The following is a 22,055-nucleotide window of genomic DNA, read 5'->3' on the forward strand; positions in this document are numbered from 1 at the left end:
GTCAGAAACAAAACCTCTCTCTCAAAATAATTTTTTAAGTTCTCTAGATTTATCCTCTTATCTCATCCCAAAGAGCGACTTACCATTCTATTAGAAACAGATCTAAGTCCCAGTGTAGAGAATGTCACATAGTACCTCTACCTTTGAGGAACTATGGCCCTTCTTTCACATAGTAGCTGTGAACGTTTTTATAACAGATACCAGAAAGTCTCCACAGTCCGATCAAAAACATCTGCTTCCTTCATGCAGAATATGTTCACCATATTACAAAAATTAAGTTTGTATTTCCCATTCAGTGTGTCTTTTGACAAATTCCAGATCTCTGTCCTGCTGGTTAAGACAAAGATGCAATTACAGAACAGAGAGAACAAATCACTTGCAATCTACGGCCAGCATGATGACAAAGAGAGCCAGGAACCCTCCGCTCCTCTGGGTGCCATCAGGAGTGGACCCAAGGTGGAAGTGCTCTCTCTGGGCACTCATGCCCCATCACCATGTAAGGCATGATGTAAGATGAAAGCATCTGCTGACTCTCAGAGGTATAATTATCACCAGGGTGGGGGTATAATTAAAGTACGGATAATTTACCTTGAAGAAGATAAAAATTAAGAATTATTAATGATCATAATTAGCCCTGTTATATCTAAGAATCACAAAATGCTTTACAAGCTGTAATTATCACAGCTCCCCCTCTGAGGAAGGGATTCATATCAGCTCCTTGTTTAACAGAGAGGTGAAGTGATGGGCACAGGGGGAAGGCCGAAAGGGGTGGAGTAATGCTTCTCTGTCATCTGTCCTGTAAAGTGGCGAAACCAGAGAGAGGCCCCAGAAGGGCTGACTCCCATTATGGTATATGCCCTCATCCCCAAGCCACCACCCCAACTGCCAGAACTCCATCTCAAATCAAGCCACTCATCTCATTCTGACTTGTTGGCCATTTAAACTGCTGTAATGCAATAAAACTGTTCCATATCAGCAAGGATTTTACTAAACACTTAGAAGAAATAATAGATACAGCATTGCCTTCAAGGAACTTAAACCTAATGAAGAAGACAAAACAAGCACCCATTAAATTAGAGAAAAGTATGAAAATTACACATTAACTAGTGCTAGGTTATACGATGCTTAGTCAGCATGCTCTGGAAAAAATTTTCAATTGTAAGATCATTATGTATAAAGGTCAAGCAAGGTTTTGGGAGTAGATGGAACTTGTGTGGGGCCTCAGAGAAAATATGTTAGGTTTTGGACTGGCAGGGGTTCCAGGGGATAAGTCATTGAATAAAAAGAAACAACAGGAAATTTTGAAAGGTTTAACATATAATTTTAAAGAAAAAGTCTTCACTGAAGAAATGTTTAGAGAACTTACCAATGAAACTTACTTTCTTTAAAGCCATCTAAAATCATCCTACTTAGATATTTCCCCAGAATCCACATCATGGCTCACGCTGGGTTTTGAAGAAGCCCATTAGGCTGAGGGTGACAGTGGAATTTTCACTGCTTTATCTAAATTTTCATTTTGGTGGTTTTTCCAATAAGGCCAAGACAGACCCTGGTTCTGCTAGAATGCCACAGAATGTCAAATATATCATCTACTTTTTCTGGGTTCTGAGAAGAGAAAATGGGTTCTGTGGTCTCTCTGGAAAAACCTAAGACCATCTCAATTCTCTGTCTGTTACTCCAACAGAGCTCCACACCCAAAGATTTTAACACAGATGAGGCTTCATGATTGATCTAATAATTACAAAGCATCTGAGTGATATAAAGTTTATAATCTCTTTTCAATTCCTCTTAAAGAGTTCAAATCTCAAAGCCAAGAAACAGTACAACACTGCAGCTGTGCTCTGAACTTACCATCATTAACCCTTGATAAAGAGGAACATTTTTGCAGAATTGAGCACAGGTACTTGGATCATTCTTGGGCCAGTCAGTGACATTCTCTGACCTCTCAGTCTCCAGTCTATAAAATAAATAGAAAGAGACTTTTTGTCTACAAAGAATATAGAGATCTTCAGGTGATTTAAAAAAAAAATTTCTTAATGAACCACAATGAGCAACACTGCCACATTTCAAGGATTCCAAGTTGGTCTTTAAAAAAAAAAAAAGGAATGAATAAGTTAGGAATTGATAATTTTCTACATTCTCTGACATTTACCAACCTTTTAAGGAATGAGAAAGCAAAGAAAATCATTTCCTATCTAAGCATTATGTGAGGAGGTCCTTTTAAAATAATATTGTAAACTAATGACACTGTTAAATACAAGAACATTATATAACAATGAGGATCACTTCATTAGGAGAATATCAAATCTGATTTTACAATTTAGCATTTGAACCTGCTTACAGTGTTTCTGATAATGGACCGAGAACAGCAAGGAAGAGAGGCTAGTTCTCTTAGGTTTGTTCAGGTTTTTAAATATTTTCTCTCACATTGTACTGACTTTAAACAACGTGGGTAAGAGAGCCACTGAACTGAGAAGGGAATGGCAATCCACTCCAGTATGCTTTCCTGGAGAATTCCATGGACAGAGGAGCCTGGTGGGCTATAGTCCATGGGGTAGCAAAGAGTCGGACATGACAGAGCGACTGAACTGAACTGAAGAGAGCCACCACTGAATTTAAGATTTAGATTCATTCAGAGTGGTGAAGGGTTTTTTCTGTTACTGTGACTGCAATAGAAGCAACTTTCTCAAGGATGTTCAGAAGCATCTTCCTTTTGGGTTTGCTTCTATATTTGTTTCTGCTTGTTCAACTATTTTAGATGATTGATGTGCATGTGTTAGTTGCTCAGTCATGTCCGACTCTTTGCAACCCCACAGACTAATAGCCCACCAGGCTCCTCTGTCTATGGGATTCTCCAGGCAAGAATGCTGGAGTGGATTGCCATTCCCTTCTCCAGAGGATCTTCCTGACCCAGGGATCAAACCCGGGTCTCTTGCATTGCAAGCAGATTCTTTACCATCTGAGTTACAGGGAAGAGCCAGTAGATGATTAGTATTTTCCCCTTATTCTCTTAGAACCTAATGAATGTCCAGTCCTTTTTTGAGTGTATTGACTATAGAAGTGTAATGACATCATACAAATGCATCCCACCACCTGGGCTGAGGTCCCGTAACAGATCACACAGGCAGATAAAAATAGAATCAGACATAAGGCAAGGTTTGTCGAGGGAATTCCTTGAAAGACACCCATAAAAGGGCTATTACCCTCTGTGAGATACAGAGGTTCTGTGATGTTTTGTGGTTACAGTATATATAGTGCTCATGATGATTCCATCTTAGAATTCAAAGATTAAGCGAACTCTCTAAAACCCTAAATAGAAGGCAAAAAGAGAAATCTTCATTCTTCACTAAGGAGCTGCTACATCAAGTTTGCTGAGTCGAAGAAATGGTGACAGTTCTAAGAGAACCCTTAGATCACAGACATTGAGGCTGAAGTCCTTAAGGATGAAGAATTGAGCCAGGCTTACAACTGTCTTCCTATTGCCAATCAATTCCACTTTCCTCTTCACCCCACTTCCAGGATAGCAACAAGGGAAGGGACGAATAGAATTCAAGATCACCATCATTCACACCAACTTGAACATTAAAATACAGCCATCAGGACTTAGGTCCCAAATCTTCGTATTCCACTGGAGGATCCTACAGAGTCTCATCAAAATTCAAAAAACCTATACTTGCCTCTGTTGGACAAAGGAAGAGAGATAAATGCCAAAAACCACTGAATCATTTAATAGTCTCCATAAACATATTACAAATCAAAGTTTCATACTGGCTGAAATGTAAGGGGGAGAGTCAACCAGGGATAAAATCCAGGTCCTTACAATAAAACAATGCTGATATTTGCAAATGATCGCCAGAGTTGAGAAAGCCCTGACAAACATAATGGGTCAGAATGACTGATTACCTTAATGTGCTTCCACGAGAACCAGACTCAAGTGTTTAGGTGTCATAATTATCAGTAACTGGGGCTGAACAAGATGATTATATCTACAATAATGCATTACACCAGCTCTTTTCCTCCAGGGGCATCAATATGCTAATGAGAAAAGAAATGAGCAAATTTCATTTAGATAGAATATCACTAATAATGAAATTTCACAGATGTCAAGTTCTTTTATGAACAATTTGATGAAAACATATTTTTAAGTACCCTTCAAAATTATTTTCTAAGGACATGATCTCCAATCTGTAGGAAAATCATAAGACCAAAGAATATAGATGCAAATGTTTTCCCACCAGCATTTTTAGAGAAGAAATTAAAATGAGTTCCTTACAAACTCTTGTTGACCTAGAATGGCCTCAGGCAGTTCCCCATGGACTGTCATATCCCAGAAAGAAATCATCTGGGTCTCATTAATTTATGACAAAATTTCTGTTTAACCTCAGCCTAGAATTTATCTTTTATAAAGTAAATGGTTTACAGGTCACTACATTGTAATGAAATTGCAATTAACTAAGATTCTGAAAATGAGTTTCTTTATTTAATTTTAACAATTAAGGAAAATTAGAGATTCTGCCAAATATTCTATCCTTTCATGTTAGGTGGAGACAGGACTCTGTCAGGGGGAAAGGTCTGTGAACCTCGTGCCAAAGAGCTAAGTGAGCAAATAGCAAGATAAACAAGTCATTCGTGGAGACAGAGGTGGAGCTGGGCTTGGTTAGGAATGAATCAGGCCATCCCACAGAGTGGGTGTCTCCTTTCTAAGTTGCTCTTCAGGGCACAATTAAAACCTCTATAAAAGGCCCAGCTCCCAGCTGTTCAGTACACCTGCCAGCAGTGTCAGCGAGCACTTGACCTCTTCCTCTGGTGAAGTGGGTAAGTCCCATTCGGTGGGATCCTGTTCTTTCTGTATGATTTGTCATTTTCCAGCTGTTGTAGATGTTGGGGGGTTGAGGAGGGTCTATGTGACAGATGGCACCAGTATCTTACAGATATACCTAATTCCTACTAACTCCATGCCATCTTTCTACGGAGCACTTAACTCTGTAAGTTTGTTTGCACATCAGGGGTTGGAGGATGGTCATATATGACTTATGTTGCTCATCTTCCTAAAAACTGCTCTCTCAAAAGTTTGCCAGCCCTCAGTTCTCTTTTTTATATTGCTTCTACCCAATATGGACTATGTTCATGTGGTCATGGCACCTGAAGTATTGAAGTTGAGAAGAAACTAAAGAAGCCAGATTTCCAGGTTCAGTTTGACTCAGAATCTGGCAGCCAGTCAGAAAGCACCTAACAGAAACTTACAATGATTGAATACTTGTAATACGTAGGAATTAAGGCTAATAACATGAACTTTGTTTTCTGCATTAATATATCTAAATATTACAATACCACCTTTGGCTAGGAAGTAGTACTTAAGAGCTGGTGACTTATGAATTATACTTCTAGATCTCTAAAGGACTATATAAAGTTAGGAAATAATCCACATTCCCTTTTTATTGTTCCAGTTACCACCAAATGTTTTGCTGCTACAATTAGGTTTACTTATTCATTTTAAGATCCTTCACCTTTTGGGTTTTACCTAGCCTCATTGCTCAATTTTAGAGGAAAATTCTTGAGTAGCAACATATCAAATCTAAATACCTACAATCTTCACTGTCTGATTTGAAAAATACTAGGGAATAGGAAGAAAGAGAAAGGATATGGATAATACAAACTGGGTAGAAAATCAAGCGCTAACTACAGAATAGCCTGAGATGCGTCCCTGGCTTGAAATTTTTCAGGATCTCTCTTTCCTTTTATAAGCACTACATGAGAGTGAAAATCAGTCACACAGTCGTGTCCAAAGCCTTGTGATCCCATGGACTGTAGCCTGCCCGGCTCGTTTGTCCATGTAATTCTCCAGGCAAGAGTACTGGAATGGGTTGTCATTTCCTTCTCCAGGGGATCTTCCCCACCCAGGGATCAAACCGGTGGGTAAGGGTCTCCTGTGAACACAGGGTCTCCTGTGTTGCAGGCAGATTCTTTACCAACTGAGCCATATTCGAAGATGAAATGCTTTGAAAGTCCCAGTTGAAAATACTTTGGTAAAGTCAAATTATTTAGGGATCTGCCTGAAACTGTGGAGAAAGCCTCCCCAAGATCAGAAACAGAGTTTGATTCTGAATCCAATTTTATTGTTCTAGGTTTACTTGAACTTGAAGGAAGAAAAAAAAATGTCTCCACTTCTGAGAAGCATCTTTAATATCACTAAAATTTTCAATCAATATGCCTCACATGATTGTGATGGGACAACACTAAGCAAGAAAGACCTGAAGAATCTGCTTGAGAGGGAATTTGGAGATATCCTTCGGGTAAGAAATAACAAGAAAAGGAAATTTCTCTACTGATTTAGAGCTATGAAATTTCTTCTCAGGAGAGACCAGAGCAAGGAATAGTGACTTTATATTCATTTATTGCCATGACAGTTCTACACCATATTCCCCATTCATTTCTGAGTCTGAAGGTAATTAATTAGTTAATTATTTAATCAGGCTCTTCTCTAGTAAAATGGTTATTTCTGCAAATGTTTGGTTCTGTTTTCAAACATGGGATAAAAATCAAATTGGCATACTGGCTATTTCAGACAGAAATGGCTGCTGCAAATCTTCATAAATTTCCACTGCTTTGCCTCTTGAGGATGAATTCATTCTTATTTACCCAGCTATAACTTGTGTTCTTTTGATCAGCATTAAATTATAAGATGCAAAAATTTCCAACAAATGTATGCTTTAAAATTAGGTTGTTCACATTTTACATGCGGACAAGACTCCATATACACTGAGTGTTTTTCTAATTGTTCTTAATGTCTTTTGAGTACCAGCATATTATAAAATATAGTGTGGGGGGGGGTGGGTTTACTACCTGTAAATAGTACATTGTAAAAGTTTTGATTTCTTTTTCAGAGACCACACGACCCAGAAACGGTAGACCTGGTCCTGGAACTTCAGGATCGCGACCGTGACGGGCTAATCGATTTCCATGAATTCCTCGCGATCGTTTTCAAAGTGGCTGCAGCTTGTTATTACGCTCTCGGCCAGGCCTCGGGGCTAAATGAGAAGGAAGCCAAGTGTGAGGGAAAAGGAAACCCGTTACAAGATCGCAGGAGGGAAGACCAAAGGAGATTCGAGCCCCAGGACAGACAACTAGAAGAACGCAGGCTGAAGAGGCAGGAACTGGAGGAGCTCGCTGAGGAAGAGGAGCTGAGGGAGAAGCAAGAAAGACTTGAGCAGAGGCTGCAAAGGCGAGAACAAGAAGAGTGTGGTGAGGAAGAGCTGCAGCAAAGGCCCAAGGGTCGGGAGCCGGAGGAGCTTCTGAACCGAGAGCAAAGGCTCGAGAGGCAGGAGCAACGGGAGCGACAGCGCCTCCAAGTGGAACAGCAACAGCGGCAAAGAGGAGAGCTGCGCGAGCGCCAGGAAGAAGAGCAGCTCCAAAGGCGGGAGACTCAGGAGCTCAAGAGGGAGCGTCTGGAGGAAGAGCTGCAGCTGCAAAGGCAGAGGCGCGGGCGCGAGGAGAGGCTCTTGGAGCTGGAGAGGCGGGAGCAGGAGCTGCGGCGCAAGGAGCAGCAGCTAAGGCGCGAGCAGGAGGAGGCGACGCAGGAAGAGATCAGTGAGCGGGGCGAGAGCCGCACCTCGAGGTGTCAGTGGCAGCTAGAAAGTGAGGCCGACGCCCGTCAGTGCAAAGTCTACTCCAGGCCCCGCAGGCAAGAGCAGCAGAGGCGCCGCCAGGAGCAGGAGCTGCTCGAGAGGCAGCAGGAGCAGCAAGCCCGCGAGGAGGTGCAGAGCCTTCAAGAAGACCAGGAGAGGCAACGACGCAAGGAAGAGCAGCACTACGACCAAAACTGGAGGTGGCAACTAGAGGAGGAAAGCCAGAGACGCCGCTACACACTGTACGCCAAGCCAGCTCAACGGGAGCAGGTGAGCGAGGAAGGGCAGCTGCGGCTTGAAGAGGAGCAGCTGCAGCGGGAGAAGAGGCGCCAGGAGCGAGAAAGGCAGTATCGGGAAGTGGAGCTGCAGCGGGAGGAAGAGCGACAACAGCGCGAGGAGGAGCAGCTGCAGAGACAGGAACGCGAGAAGAGGCGCCAGGAGAGCGAGAAGCAATATCTAGAGAAGGTGGAGCTGCAGAGAGAAGAGCAGCTTCAGAGAGAGGAACGGGAGAAGAGGCGCCAGGAGCGCGAGAAGCAATATCTAGAGAAAGTGGAGCTGCAGAGAGAGGAGCAGCTTCAGAGAGAGGAACGGGAAAAGAGGCGCCAGGAGCGCGAGAAACAATATCTAGAGAAAGTGGAGCTGCAGAGAGAGGAGCAGCTTCAGAGAGAGGAACGGGAGAAGAGGCGCCAGGAGCGCGAGAAGCAATATCTAGAGAAAGTGGAGCTGCAGAGAAAGGAGCAGCTTCAGAGAGAGGAACGGGAGAAGAGGCGCCAGGAGAGCGAGAAGCAATATCTAGAGAAAGTGGAGCTGCAGAGAGAGGAGCAGTTTCAGAAAGAGGAACGCGAGAAGAGGCGCCAGGAGCGCGAGAAGCAATATCTAGAGAAAGTGGAGCTGCGGGAGGAGGAGCAGCTGCAGAGAGAGGAGCCGCTGCAGAGGGAGGAACGCGAGAAGAGGCGCCAGGAGCGCGAGAGGCAGTATCTCGAGAAGGAGGAGCTGCAGCGGCAGGAAGAGCGACTGCAGAGAGAGGAACGCGAGAAGAGGCTTCAGGGGCGCGAGCGACAGTATCTAGAGAAGGTGCAGCTGCAGAGGGAAGAGGAGCAGCTGCAGAGAGAGAAGAGGCGCCAAGAGCGGGAAAGACAATACCGGGAAGAGGAGCTGCTGCGGGAGGAGGAGCGACTGCAGAGAGAGGAGCAGCAGCTGCAGAGAGAGGAATGTGAGAAGAGGAGGCGCCAGGAGCTCGAGAGACAGCTAGAGAAGGAGGAGCTGCAGCGCCTGGACAGGAAGAGGCAATTGCTGGATGAGGATCTGCTCCAAAATGAAGGTCGTGATAACAGGGTTTACTTCAAACACCGAGAGAACAAAGAAAAGAGCCGGCAACTGGATGATTCCTGGGTGCGGGAGAGTCAATTCCAGCAGGATCGGCGGCCCCTGCAGGAAGAACAAGAAGAGAAAAGAGAACGCGAGCAAGAGAGGAGCCGGCAAAAGCGTGACAGGCAATTCCCAGCTGAACAACTGCTGGAGCGAAAGCAGCAAAAGGAAACCGAAAGGCGAGATACGAAATTCCGAGAGGAAGAGCAGCTGCTGAAAGGGGAAAGAGAGGAGAAAATACGCTATCCGGAAGAAGACAGAAAGTTCCGCGAAGAGGAACAGCAGCTGCGCCGCCTGGAACAAGATAGTAAATTCCGCGAAGAACAACAACTGAGCCGCCAGGAAAGAGACAGAAAATTCCGTGAGGAAGAGCAGCTCCTGCAAGAAAGGGAAGAACAGCTGCGCCGCCAGGAACGCGACAGAAAGTTCCGCGAAGAGGAACAGCAGCTGCGCCGCCTGGAACAAGATAGTAAATTCCGCGAAGAACAACAACTGAGCCGCCAGGAAAGAGACAGAAAATTCCGTGAGGAAGAGCAGCTCCTGCAAGAAAGGGAAGAACAGCTGCGCCGCCAGGAACGCGACAGAAAGTTCCGCGAAGAGGAACAGCAGCTGCGCCGCCTGGAACGCGAGCAACAGCTACGCCAGGAACGAAATAGAAAATTCCGCGAAGAACAGCTCCTGCGAGAAAGGGAAGAACAGCTGCTCCTCCAGGAGCGGGAGCCGCAGCTTCGCCAGGAGCGCGACAGAAAGTTCCACGAGGAGGAACAGCTCCTGCAGGAAAGGGAAGAACAGCTGCGCCGCCAGGAACGCGACAGAAAGTTCCGTGAGGAGGAACAGCTCCTGCAGCAAAGAGAAGAACTGCAGCGCCGCCAGGACCGCGAGCCACAGCTTCGCCAGGAACGCGACAGAAAGTTCCGTGAGGAGGAACAGCTTCTGAAAGAAAGGGAAGAACAGCTGCGCCGCCAGGAACGCGACAGAAAGTTCCGTGAGGAGGAACAGCTCCTGCAGGAAAGGGAAGAACAGCTGCGCCGCCAGGAACGCGACAGAAAGTTCCGTGAGGAGGAACAGCTTCTGAGAGAAAGGGAAGAACAGCTGCGCCGCCAGGAACGCGACAGAAAGTTCCGTGAGGAGGAACAGCTCCTGCAGGAAAGGGAAGAACAGCTGCGCCGCCAGGAACGCGACAGAAAGTTCCGTGAGGAGGAACAGCTCCTGAGAGAAAGGGAAGAACAGCTGCGCCGCCAGGAAAGCGACAGAAAGTTCCGTGAGGAGGAACAGCTCCTGCGGCAAAGAGAAGAACTGCGCCGCCAGGAGCGCGAGCCACAACTTCGCCAGGAACGCGACAGAAAGTTCCGTGAGGAGGAACAGCTTCTGAAAGAAAGGGAAGAACAGCTGCGCCGCCAGGAGCGCGACAGGAAGTTCCGTGAGGAAGAAGACCTCCTGCGAGAAAGGGAGGAACAGCTGCGCCGCCAGGAGCGGGACAGAAAGTTCCGAGAAGAGGAACAGCTCCTCCGAGAAAGGGAAGAACAGCAGCTGCGCCGTCAGGAACTCGAGGGGGTCTTCTCCCAGGAGGAACAACTGAGGCGCGCCGAGCAAGAGGAAGAACAGAGACGTCAGAGGCAGAGAGACAGGAAGTTCCTTGAGGAAGAGCAGAGCCTCCAGCGCCAGCGAGAGGAAGAAAAGCGCCGCGTCCAGGAGCAGGACAGGAAGTTCCTCGAGCAAGAAGAGCAGCTGCACCGCGAGGAGCAGGAAGAGCTGAGGCGCAGGCAGCAGCTAGACCAGCAGTACCGGGCAGAGGAGCAGTTTGCTAAGGAGGAGAAGAGGCGTCGTCAGGAACAAGAATTGAGGCAAGAAGAGCAGAGACGCCGCCAGGAGCGGGAGAGGAAATTCCGGGAAGAACAGCTCCGCCGCCAGCAGCAGGAGGAGCAGAGGCGTCGCCAGGAGCGCGACGTGCAGCAGAGCCCCCGCCAAGTGTGGGAGGAAGACAAGGGCCGCCGGCAGGTCCTGGAGGCTGGCAAGCGGCAGTTTGCCAGTGCCCCGGTGCGCTCCAGCCCGCTCTACGAGTACATCCAAGAGCAGAGATCTCAGTACCGCCCTTAAGAGATGCTGCCAAATCCCGACACCTGCTGAAGCTTCAAGCAAAGGAAAATGAGAATCACTGAGTACCAAATGACTCTGGTTGTGGGAAAACTTTGGTGTTAGAATAACTCTTTTTTACAAAATCTTAAACTATACTTTTTCGTGTGCTTTGTACTTCTGCCTTTTATTCTTCCTTAAATAGTTCTTTAGGATGTCTTTGCTCTTTGGTGCAGATGTGGTGTGCATTTTTTAAAAACATAAAAGCCATTTAATTTGTTTAAGGAATTTTGTTTGGGGAACACGTTCATTCATTGCTTTCAGAAGTAACAAAAATATTATGTACATTTGAGATTCAAAAGAATGGGTCAGGTTTTTATTTGTTGACCCATCCTGTAGAGAGCTCAGATATTTTTTATGTTCAAGTTGATATTTCTTCCTGGCCTAAATTATGTTAATATATATCTCCAAATAGCCTCCCACTTTTTGTGGAATAATTAGCACAGATTCTGCAAGGGGACTGAATTTTTCTAAGAACCCCTGAATAGTGCAGGAGCAGGAGGAATGGCTTCTCTAGAAAAAGTCACTGTGAATTCAGCCCATACTTGGAAGAAATGTCTATAAGACTTGGAATCAGAATTAATTTCTTTTACACTTAACTCCATAAATATTTAAAATATGAAGCAAAAGCAAGGTGTTTCTCAAACAACTCCAGAGCTCAAACTTTAAAACCATGTCTGCTGTAGCCTGTAGCATTCCGTTCCTTTCCCCCAGTCTTGGATGAGCTTGAGAATATTACTGCCTTTGTTAATTTTAGCTGAGAAGGGACTTGCTCAGGATCCTGTAAACATCTGTCTTGCTCTAGAGCCAACAAGAGATCACAGAGCATTTGGGGGTGGGGAAAAGGGAAGTTTTGTGGACAGAGGGGCAAGCCCCTAGAGGCCCTTTGACAAGCCCTGTCAACCCACAATCCTTTGAGGCCTACTGATACTACCTTAGAGACATGTTAAAATAATTGGACTGTGTAAAAAATTAATAATAAATATTTTGGCAATTATTTTTGTCTGTTTTAACTGTGCATCAAACCGTAACTCAAGATTTAATGGTCTGGGAACTGACATAACTTTCCAGTCATTTAAGGGTATTTGGTTACTATCATTGATGTCTGATAGTGGGAAAAAAAAAAAAAAAAACTCCATTCTCCACAACCATTTTTTGTCTATTAGAGTGAATGCTATATTATTTCCACCCCCAAGTTAGGATTCTTTTTCCAAGTATTTTTATTCTTGACTCTGCAACTCTTTGTCTTTCTGAAATGGAACAGGGCTCTATGGCCCTTCCCCCCATGTCCTACTTTTTGTCTGTGGAAAACTTTAGTCAAGTTTAATCAGAGAAATGAGAACACATAGAAACAAAGGACAACAGTCAAAGGAGACCAAATAAACATAAGGTAGTCATTAGGTCAGTTTCATTCCAATCCCAAAGAGAGGCAATGCCAAAGAATGTTCAGACTACCGCACAATTGCACTCATCTCACATGCCAACAAAGTAATGCTCAAAATCCTCCAAGTCAGGTTTCAACAGTACGTAAACCAAGAACTTCCAGATGTTCAAGCTGGGCTTACAAAAGGCAAAGGAACCAGAGATCAAATTGCCAACATTCATTGGAGCATAGAAAAAGCAAGAGAGTTCCAGAAAAACACCTACTTCTGCTTTACTGACTATGTCAAAGCCTTTCACTGTGTGGATCACAACGAACTGTGGAAAATTCTTAAAAAGATGGGAATACCAGGCCACCTGACCTGCCTCCTGAGAAATCTGTACAGAGGTCAAGAAGCAACAGTTAGAACTGGACATGGAACAACAGACTGGTTCCAAATCCAGAAAGGACTATGTCAAGGCTGTGTATTGTCACCCTGCTTATTTAAGTTGATGCAGAGTACATTCTGAGAAACACTGGGCTGGATGAAGCACAAGCTGGAATCAAGGTTGCCAGGAGAAATATCAATAACCTCAGATATGCAGATGACACCACCCTTATGGCAGAAAGCAAAGAAGAACTAAAGAGCCTCTTGATGAAAGTGAAAGAGGAGAATAAAAAAGTTGGCTTAAAACTCAACATTCAGAAAACTACGATCATGGCATCTGGTCAATCACTTCATGGCAAATAGATGAGGAAACAATGAAAATAGTAAAAGACTATTTTCTTGGGCTCCAAAATCACTGCAGGTGGTGACTGCAGCCATGAAAGTAAAAGATGCTTGCTCCTTGGAAGAAAAACTATGAACAACCTAGACAGCATATTACAAAGCAGAGACATTACTTTGCCAACAAAGGTCCATCTAGTCAAAGCTTTGGTTTTTCCAGTAGTCATGTATGGATGTGAGAGTTGGACTATAAAGAAAACTGAGAGCCAAAGAATTAATGCTTTTGAACTCTGGTGTTGAAAAAGACTCTTGAGAGTCCCTTGGACTGCAGGGAGATCAAACCAGTCCATCCTAAAGGAAACCAGTCCTGAATATTCATTGGAACGACTGACTGATGCTGAAGCTGAAGCTCTAATACTTTGGCCACTTGATATGAAGAACTGACTAACTGGAAAAGACCCTGATGCTGGAGAAGACTGAAGGCGGGAGGAAAAGGGTACAACAGAGGATGAGATAGTTGGATGGTATCACTCACTTGATGATCATAAGTTTGAGTAACCTCTGGGAGTTGGTGATGGGCAGAGAAGCCTGCTACAGTCCATGGGGTCACAAAGAGACACGACTGAGTGACTGAACTGAAGCCTAGTCAAGGACTTTTAATTCCTTCTCAAGTGCTTTAGATAATATTCTGAGCCATATCCTGTGAGCTGTCTTATAGATACCAAAATCCCCACCAGGTGGAGAGGTTAACTACATAAGCTGCCACAATAAGAAATGGAAAGAAACGGATACTGGAATTGAAGATAACTATATCTAAAACAACCAGCATGATGCTGGTCAGACCATCAATGCCAATTTGAAGATGACTGTCAGAGATGACTGTGATGTTCTGCATATACTCCCCTCACCCCCTACTTCTGTCTAAAAAGCTCTTGCCCCAGTGGTTGCCAGTGGGGGCAGTCGGCCTTTGGACAGACGTCCACCACCCCCATCCCCAGTTGCCAGAATCTGGAAAAAAGCAAACTTTGCTTTCTACCAACCTGGCCTATTTATTGGCTTTTAAGCAGCAAGCGGCCAGATCTCACATACCTTTTAGTAACACTCTCTGGCAGTGACTCACTGCTCATGACAAATAATGGTGCATCCAGTATTTGTTAATATTTCCTTCTAAGAACACAGCAGCTTCTTGGTCTCTGATGTCTGATGAGCCAATAGAAGAAAATGGCCTGAAACTTCAGCTTGCAATACAAAAATTAAATGACCTCTTTTCTTTGGAAATTGGCTCTTTCCTCATCTTTTGAAGTGCTGCAAGAAGTGTGAAGGACTTTGATTATTTTTTATCATGGTTATTATGTTGAACTGTCACTTAGATGATGAGTGTGTATTTCAGAAGCATCCTGGGATTGGGATTTATAAGGAGGCTCTGGAATGAGTGTCTACTGAGAGGACCCTGGGGAAAGCCAGTGAGGCTCTTTCCAGGGTTTCTGTGAAGATTCTTAGTAAGTAAAAGCATACACTTAAGAGGAAAGTACTTTCGCAGTGAGAAATCATTTGAAAGAGATGGAGCTCCAAGATAGTACCAGGGGAGTCCCAAGATTTGTCTTTAGTGGGCATCTGCTATTTGTGTTAAAATGAGAGAGAAGCTCCTGCTCCTTTTTTTTTTTTTTTTTTTCCTCTCCTGCTCCTTGAAAAAAGTGCCACCTTGCTCTATCAGAATGATACTCAGGAGCCATAGGCTTAGCTTTCTTGTCTCCACCATTGACCAAAATGTTGTGTCTATCTTAGGAAATCTTCTCAACCTTGACCCTCAAAATTAGAAATGATACTATCTGACATCAGGGCCTTCTTGGATTTATTCCTAGTTATCAAGGTGTGAATATTAAATATAGATTCCAGCAGGTGGAACAGGGGTGTTCGGATCTTTAGATGATAGTCTGATGCTTTTGGCCTGATTATTATTAAGCACCTTCTGACTAAGTCACCTCATGGATTGTGTTGCTTAAATCAAAAGAAGAAAGTATTGCTTCATCACAATTATAATAACAGGTACTTTTAAAAAAATCAGCCAGCCTATGCCCTATGGCTCTTATTTTAGCATGCTGGCAGGAGAACATGCTGGCAGGCAACCCTCCTGCTCCACCAGGATAATGTACATGCATGGGAAGAACCTTGAGGCTTTTGGGAAATTGGCTACTTAACTGATAGCTTAGGGTGAACAGCTTCGGATTCGTGAACTCTGAAGAAGATTTAACTTCAGGACCAGGGACCAGGCTTGATCACTCAAGAGCTTTTGTATAGCAAAGTTTTATTAAAGTATAAAAAGGGACAGAGAAAGCTTCTGACATAGACATCAGAAGGGGGACAGAGAATGCCCCCCTCACTAGTGTTAGCCAAGGGAGTTATATACTTTTTAATTAGTTATTACAGTAAATCAAAAGAATGTCTCAAGGTTGTAAAGATTTTACTAGACCCACTTCCATAATTTACATTTTAAGATAACAAGATTAGCCAGAAGGTTTCCAGGAAGGAGAAACTGTCCTCAAGCAGGATACATTGTTTTTACATAATCCTTAGTACAGAGTTTAAACTGAGTTGTTTGTTGTGTAATCATCAGTTCCTGGCTTAAAGAAAAAAAAATGTTTTATGTGACTAAGACTAAGGAATGTAGAGAAAAAAAGATGTTTGTCCTTTCCTCCTCCTTGAGAATTCCAGACCCCTATCTCCACTTCGAGAGCCCCAGACCCCTTTCTCCTCCTTGGGGACCCCGGACTTCTTATCAACCTGCCTAGGAATTAACTCTTTTATTAACTATAAACTGGGAGCTCTATTAACATCACCTTGGCTGATGCTGGCAAATGGGGTTGAGGGTTTATTATGCTGTGTGATGGAAAAGTTGGTCTCCATGTGTTATGAATTATGTCCCCCCACAAAGGTTCTAATGATGAAGTCCTAAGCTTCAGTGCCTTGGAATGTAACCATATTTGGATATATAGTATTTAAATGGCAATCAAATTAAAATGAGGTCAATAGGTGGGGCCTTAACCCAATATGAATATTGAGTGTCCTTATAAGAAGGGGGGCAATGGACTGTAGACAAAGGGAAAATGATGTAAAGACATAGGAAGAAGATAGCCATCTACAAGTCAAGGATAGAAGCAAGGAACAGATCCTTTCTTATGGCTCTCAGAAGAAATCAACTTGACTAACACGTTAACTTTTTACATCTAGCCTCCATAACTTTGAGAAAATAAATTTCTGTTGGTTAAACTACCCAGTCTTTGGCATTTTGTGATAATAGCCCTAGAAAACTAACATACCATGGAAAGTGAGATTATGTTTCTAGGGAAATCTACCTATATTGTGATAATCTTTATCCTTTGACATTGTACAGGTACAACCAGGTCCTGGTTGCTCAAAGACACTTTTTTAATTAAATCTCCCATAGTTTTTATGGTACAATGGAACAACTGCTACAAGGAATCAGAAGCCTGGGGTTCATTCAGTTATTCATTGGACAAATATTTAGTGAGCATTTCCTACGTGTCAGGCATCCTAAGCAATATGCATACAGTGGTGAAGTAGTCATTCTGGTCTGTCTTTTCACTTTACTACCCATGTGTTCTCTTGCAAGCCACTTAAGTTGTCTGGGCCTCCACTGTTTCATATTCCAAATTATGAGACTGAAATAGCCACCACCAAGGTTATCTCAGGACTAAAACAATTACTTTTATTCTAACATTTGGCTTATTCTCAAAGCAACTCAAATAAGCCCTCAACCCGACAACTACCTTTAGCTAACAGAAAACAAGGAAAAGAATTAACTGATGAAGGTGATCATCAGACCCTAATTTCAGCATCAAAGGTCTTTTCTTTCTAGCCAGTCAGAACTGATCTTTCATTTGTTTCCCATATTCCTCCAGAGCACCTTCTTATCATCCCAGGTTTATTCAATGAGGGAGAAGACTCTAAATCTACCCTCATTTTCTGTGACCCTCAGTTCAGTTCAGTTGAGTCGCTCAGTCATGTCCGACTCTGTGACCCCATTAATCACAGTACGCCAGGCCTCCCTGTCCTTCACCCACTCCTGGAGTCTACTCAAACTCATGTCCATCGAGTCAGTGATGCCATCCAACCATCTCATCCTCTGTTGTCCCCTTCTCCTCCTGCCCCCAATCCCTTCCACCATCAGGGTCTTTTCCGATGAGTCAACTCTTCCCATGAGGTGGCCAAAGTATTGGAGTTTCAGCTTCAGCATCAGTCCTTCCAATGAACACCCAGGACTCATCTCCTTTAGGATGGACTGGTTGGATCTCCTTGCAGTCCAAGAGACTCTCAAGAGTCTTCTCTAACACCACAGTTCAAAAGCATCAATTCTTCAGTGCTCAGCTTTCTTCACAGTCCAACTCTCACATCCATACATGACCACTGGACTACCCAAAATTATTGCCCCTCTCATTTATGAAATTTACATACGCATTTAATTAATAACACTCTTTTCTGAGCAAACAAAGTCCTGGAACTTGGTTCCACTCAAACTAAAAGTCAGTGGCCATTAGTTAATTATAAACCCATCTGTGCTCCATCTTTTGCACTAACTACACATTGCTAATATTTTCATTCAGTCATATTAATTAAGAGTTTGTTCAGCAAGTGTACTGGGACTGTAATCTGCTGAGATTGTGATCTATGTAATATGTAATAAGCACTTGCTTACTTGTTAGTAAAAGAGCTGACAGTCACATGCAATAATCTGGAACTAAGTCAAGAGGTAGATTTCTGAGTAGGTTATCATTTTCTGAACCATCAGGAAAGCACTCAAATCACCAAAATTTTTAAAAGTCTGATTTCCGTTTGTCATCACTCCCCTTTTTAAAAAAACATCAGTGTTTTCTGAAAGATAAAGTCTGAGGTCTTCAGCTTGACCTTAAGGCTCTCCACATTCTAGAGATAAGCCACCTTTTATACTCTGACCCCCACAACACTCCAAGAGCTAACCATGTGTTAAACCAGACTAGACTATTTGTCATAATTAGGACATCCTATATGAAATTAAAAGACACTTACTCCTTGGAAGGAAAGTTATGACCAACCTAGACAGCATATTAAAAAGCAGAGACATTACTTTGCCAACAAAGGTCCGTCTGGTCAAGGCTGTGGTTTTTCCAGTGGTCATGTATGGATGTAAGAGTTGGACTGTGAAGAAAGCTGAGCACTGAAGAATTGATGCTTTTGAACTGTGGTGTTGGAGATGACTCTTGAGAGTCCCTTGGACTGCAAGGAGATCCAACCAGTCCATCCTAAAGGAGATGAGTCCTGGGTGTTCATTGGAAGGACTGATGCTGAAGCTGAAACTCCAGTACTTTGGCCACCTCATGCGAAGAGTTGACTCATTGGAAAAGACCCTGATGGTGGAAGGGATTGGGGGCAGGAGGAGAAGGGGGCAACAGAGGATGAGATGGCTGGATGGCATCACCGACTCGATGGACATGGGTTTGAGTAGACTCCGGGAGTGGGTGATGGACAGAGAGGCCTGGCGTGCTGCAATTCATGGAGTCACAAAGAGTCAGACACGACTGAGCGACTGAACTGAACCGAGCTGATAACTGTCCTTACTTTAGAGACTTATTAGCATAATTTTATCTGTTTGGAATGCCTGTCTCCTTTCTGTCTACCTGGATAATTTCTACTTGGTTTAAAATAATTTAAGATAATTTCTACTCAGGTTTAGTCCCACCATTTCCCTAAATCTTTCCTCATCTCCCCAACATACATGATCTCTCTTCATTGATTATAAGACTTTTTATATTTACACATTTATTGATTATAATATTCTACCTTAGTAGGTTTTATACTTGCTTCATCTGCCAAATTGAAAATATCTTGAAAACAGAGACTACAACTTGAAATTCTTTATTTTGTATATTCTTTCCATAACAAACAAAGAGCGATAGAGTTCTATGATATGCTGATGAAATATGTGGACTGTCTTGCTAGAAAAATAAACACTCTCAAAATTTTGCCTAGAATTTCAAAAGTTCCTGGGGCCTATGATGAAGCCTTCTGAACTGCATGCAAAGAAACCTGGTTCAAGGAGCTGTGAGAACTAGATGTATAATGTAGGCGTTCAATAACTATTTGGTAAATGAATGAATTCATATAACCCTAATAGCTCTTTTTGTCTGAGGCCTCTCATCCCCATCTAACATGCCATCTCTCCCCTCTGAACACTGAAGCCCTAAGTCCTTTCTTATATATTGAAAATTCTTCAATGTCGGGCATTATAGAATTTCATGATTCTTCCCCCTCAATTTTTTCTGATTTTGTTTAGTAACTGGAATAAGCTATAGTTTTAGTATCTGTCAGTGACCCTAGTGGGGTAAGAAGGCATGGGTAGGTCAAGGGAAAGGCGGATTGTGGTCGCATGGTGCTGGGGGTGGGGTAGGGAGATGTAGTGAGAAGCAGTGGTGAGATTCCCATTCCAGGCTGTGGCTGGTTTTCTCATAAGCATTTGAATTCAAATACAATTCATCAGCATGAGGATTATTTTCATTTTGAAAGCCTCCTTCTCTGGTATATGAATCAACTTTATTCCTCCTATTACCATTACTTTGAATCTATTTCTTATCAAATAATAACCCTGACCTTATTATGCTGAGTGCCTGTACCTCCCTTTTTCCCTGGAGCACCTTACAAAATGTCCTCACATTAGCTTTCTTTAGTTGGTCATGACCAAGCCAATCCCCAGATTTCATTTCTGACCATGGGTGAGGAGAGAGGATGGTTAGAAGTGGGAGAAGGAAACAAGTGTAAGACATTCTGCTCTAAGTGCTAAGGTCAGAAAAACGCAGTTTATGAGAACAGCAATATCTTCTTACTCTGTTTAGCAGGATCAAGAAAAGCTTTCCCAAGGGAACTGATGTTTAAGCTGGAACTTGAGAATAGTTAGGAATCTATCACACAAAGATGAAAAGAAATAGCTTTCCAGATAGATTGAAATTCTTATTCAAAGACTGGAGGCAAGAGAGAGTACTATGGGTTCAAGGAAGTCAAATTAAATCTGACTAGAACTTAGAATATCAGGGATAAATGGTAAGAGATAAGGCTAGAAAGGTTACAAGGGCTTGGTAAGCCATATTATATTTATCTTGAGAAAAACAAAATATTATCGTCTTCTTAAACAGGGGAATGATGAACCCGATTGACAGTTTATAAGGATCATTCTGGCTCACATCTTTTTAACCCCAGTCCCATTCCTCAGAGAAAAAAGTCTCTTAAATATATTTTTAAGATTTTCCTGGCAGTAACCTGTTGCATAAAATTTATCAGTTTTAAATGATATTTCCACTATGAGAGGTGAAGATTTAAATGATTTGCACTACCTTTCTTCTTCTCTCCCTTTGTCATTATTTAATATTTTCATTATTCCAATTCCTGTTACCTTTCCAATAAAAGTATGTTTCTTTTTCTAGCAACTTTTGACAGTATCACTTACACTTTTACATTTCTGGTGTTGGTGGTGTTAGTTGCTCAGTCATGTCCAACTCTTTGAGACCCCATGTACTATAGCCCACCAGACTTCTCTGTCCATGGGATTCTCTAGGCAAGAATGCTGGAGTGGGTTGCCATTTCCTTCTCCAGGAGAATCTTCTGGACCCAAGGATCAAACTCGGGTCTCCTGCATTGCAGGCAGATTTTTTACCATCTGAGCCACCAGGGAAGCCCGCCCTTAACAATAACTGGGTCTGCTAACCACAGCCAAATATATCATGCTTTCTACATGCACAGACTCTAACACTTGGAGATGTCTACATTGTTATGTTAAGCACACAGGCATAGTAGCAAGTTTGCCTGAAAGCAAAAACTGGGTTTACCACTTACTAGCTTCGTGGCCTTGGGCAAGATACTGGACCTTTCTTTTCCTCCTCCTTGGTGTTCTAAAATTTCCAAGGATATATGTAGATGAATATTTTGTGGCTCTTTTAAAATCTGAAGTCTCTACAAAGTCTATTCATTCCTTAATCTTTTTTTATGTCTTATCTTTCTGAGGTTCCTATTAGTTGATAGTGGGATCTCCTGAGTTGATTATGTATATTTCTTTTCTTCCACTGTTTACATTTCTTTTTTATTTCCATGCTTTATATTCTAAAACTGTATTGTCCAATATGGTAGTCATGAGCCAAACGTGACCATTTGTGTTTAAATTTAAAATTATGAAATAAAATCTAAAATTTAGTTTCCTAGTCACACTAGTCACATTTTGAGCTACATATAACTTAGTGGCTATCAGATTGGACAGTGCAAATATCTAAAGCTCTGTTAGACAATGCTATTCTAGAAGTTTTTGAAAACTTGGGTTGTTTTTTTTTTTTTTTTTTTTTGGTTCTTTTTTTAATTCTATTGCTTTTTGTTCATCTAAAGAGTTATAATTAGTTCTTTGGCCCATTTTTTGATTGGGTCATTTATTTTTCTGGAATTGAGCTGCAGGAGTTGCTTGTATATTTTTGAGATTAATCCTTTGTTTCTTCATTTGCTATTGTGAAGTAAGCCAGAAAGATAAAGAACATTACAGCATACTAACACATATATATGGAACTTAGAAAGATGGTAACGATAACCCTATATGCAAAACAGAAAAAGAGACACAGAAATACAGAACAGACTTTTGAACTCTGTGGGAGAATGTGAGGGTGGGATATTTCAAAAGAACAGCATGTATACTGTCTATGGTGAAACAGATCACCAGCCCAGGTGGGATGCATGAGACAAGTGCTCGGGCCTGGTGCACTGGGAAGACCCAGAGGAATCGGGTGGAGAGGGAGGGGGGAGGGGGGATCGGGATGGG

At 42.8% G+C, this 22,055-nt stretch overlaps 1 protein-coding gene across 6 annotated transcripts; it reads left to right on the forward strand.

The window, feature by feature from the left end:
* Positions 1-4,679: 4,679 nt before the first annotated feature.
* On the forward strand, positions 4,680-12,123 carry TCHH (trichohyalin). 6 transcript variants are annotated; one of them, XM_043878998.1, is made up of 4 exons: positions 4,680-4,815; positions 6,126-6,293; positions 6,885-9,797; positions 9,891-12,123. In XM_043878998.1, exons 2-4 carry the CDS (start codon positions 6,156-6,158, stop codon positions 11,088-11,090), a joined length of 4,251 nt encoding a protein of 1,416 aa, XP_043734933.1. In that variant the 5' UTR covers positions 4,680-4,815; positions 6,126-6,155; the 3' UTR covers positions 11,091-12,123. The 6 variants fall into 6 exon arrangements, with proteins under 6 accessions (XP_043734933.1, XP_043734938.1, XP_043734936.1 ...); XM_043879003.1 differs by having other exon boundaries at positions 6,885-9,404; XM_043879001.1 differs by having other exon boundaries at positions 6,885-9,297; positions 9,460-12,123.
* Positions 12,124-22,055: the final 9,932 nt, after the last annotated feature.

This window comes from Cervus elaphus, chromosome 20, assembly GCF_910594005.1.
Source record: "Cervus elaphus chromosome 20, mCerEla1.1, whole genome shotgun sequence".
In the NCBI taxonomy this organism is placed as follows: domain Eukaryota; kingdom Metazoa; phylum Chordata; class Mammalia; order Artiodactyla; family Cervidae; genus Cervus; species Cervus elaphus.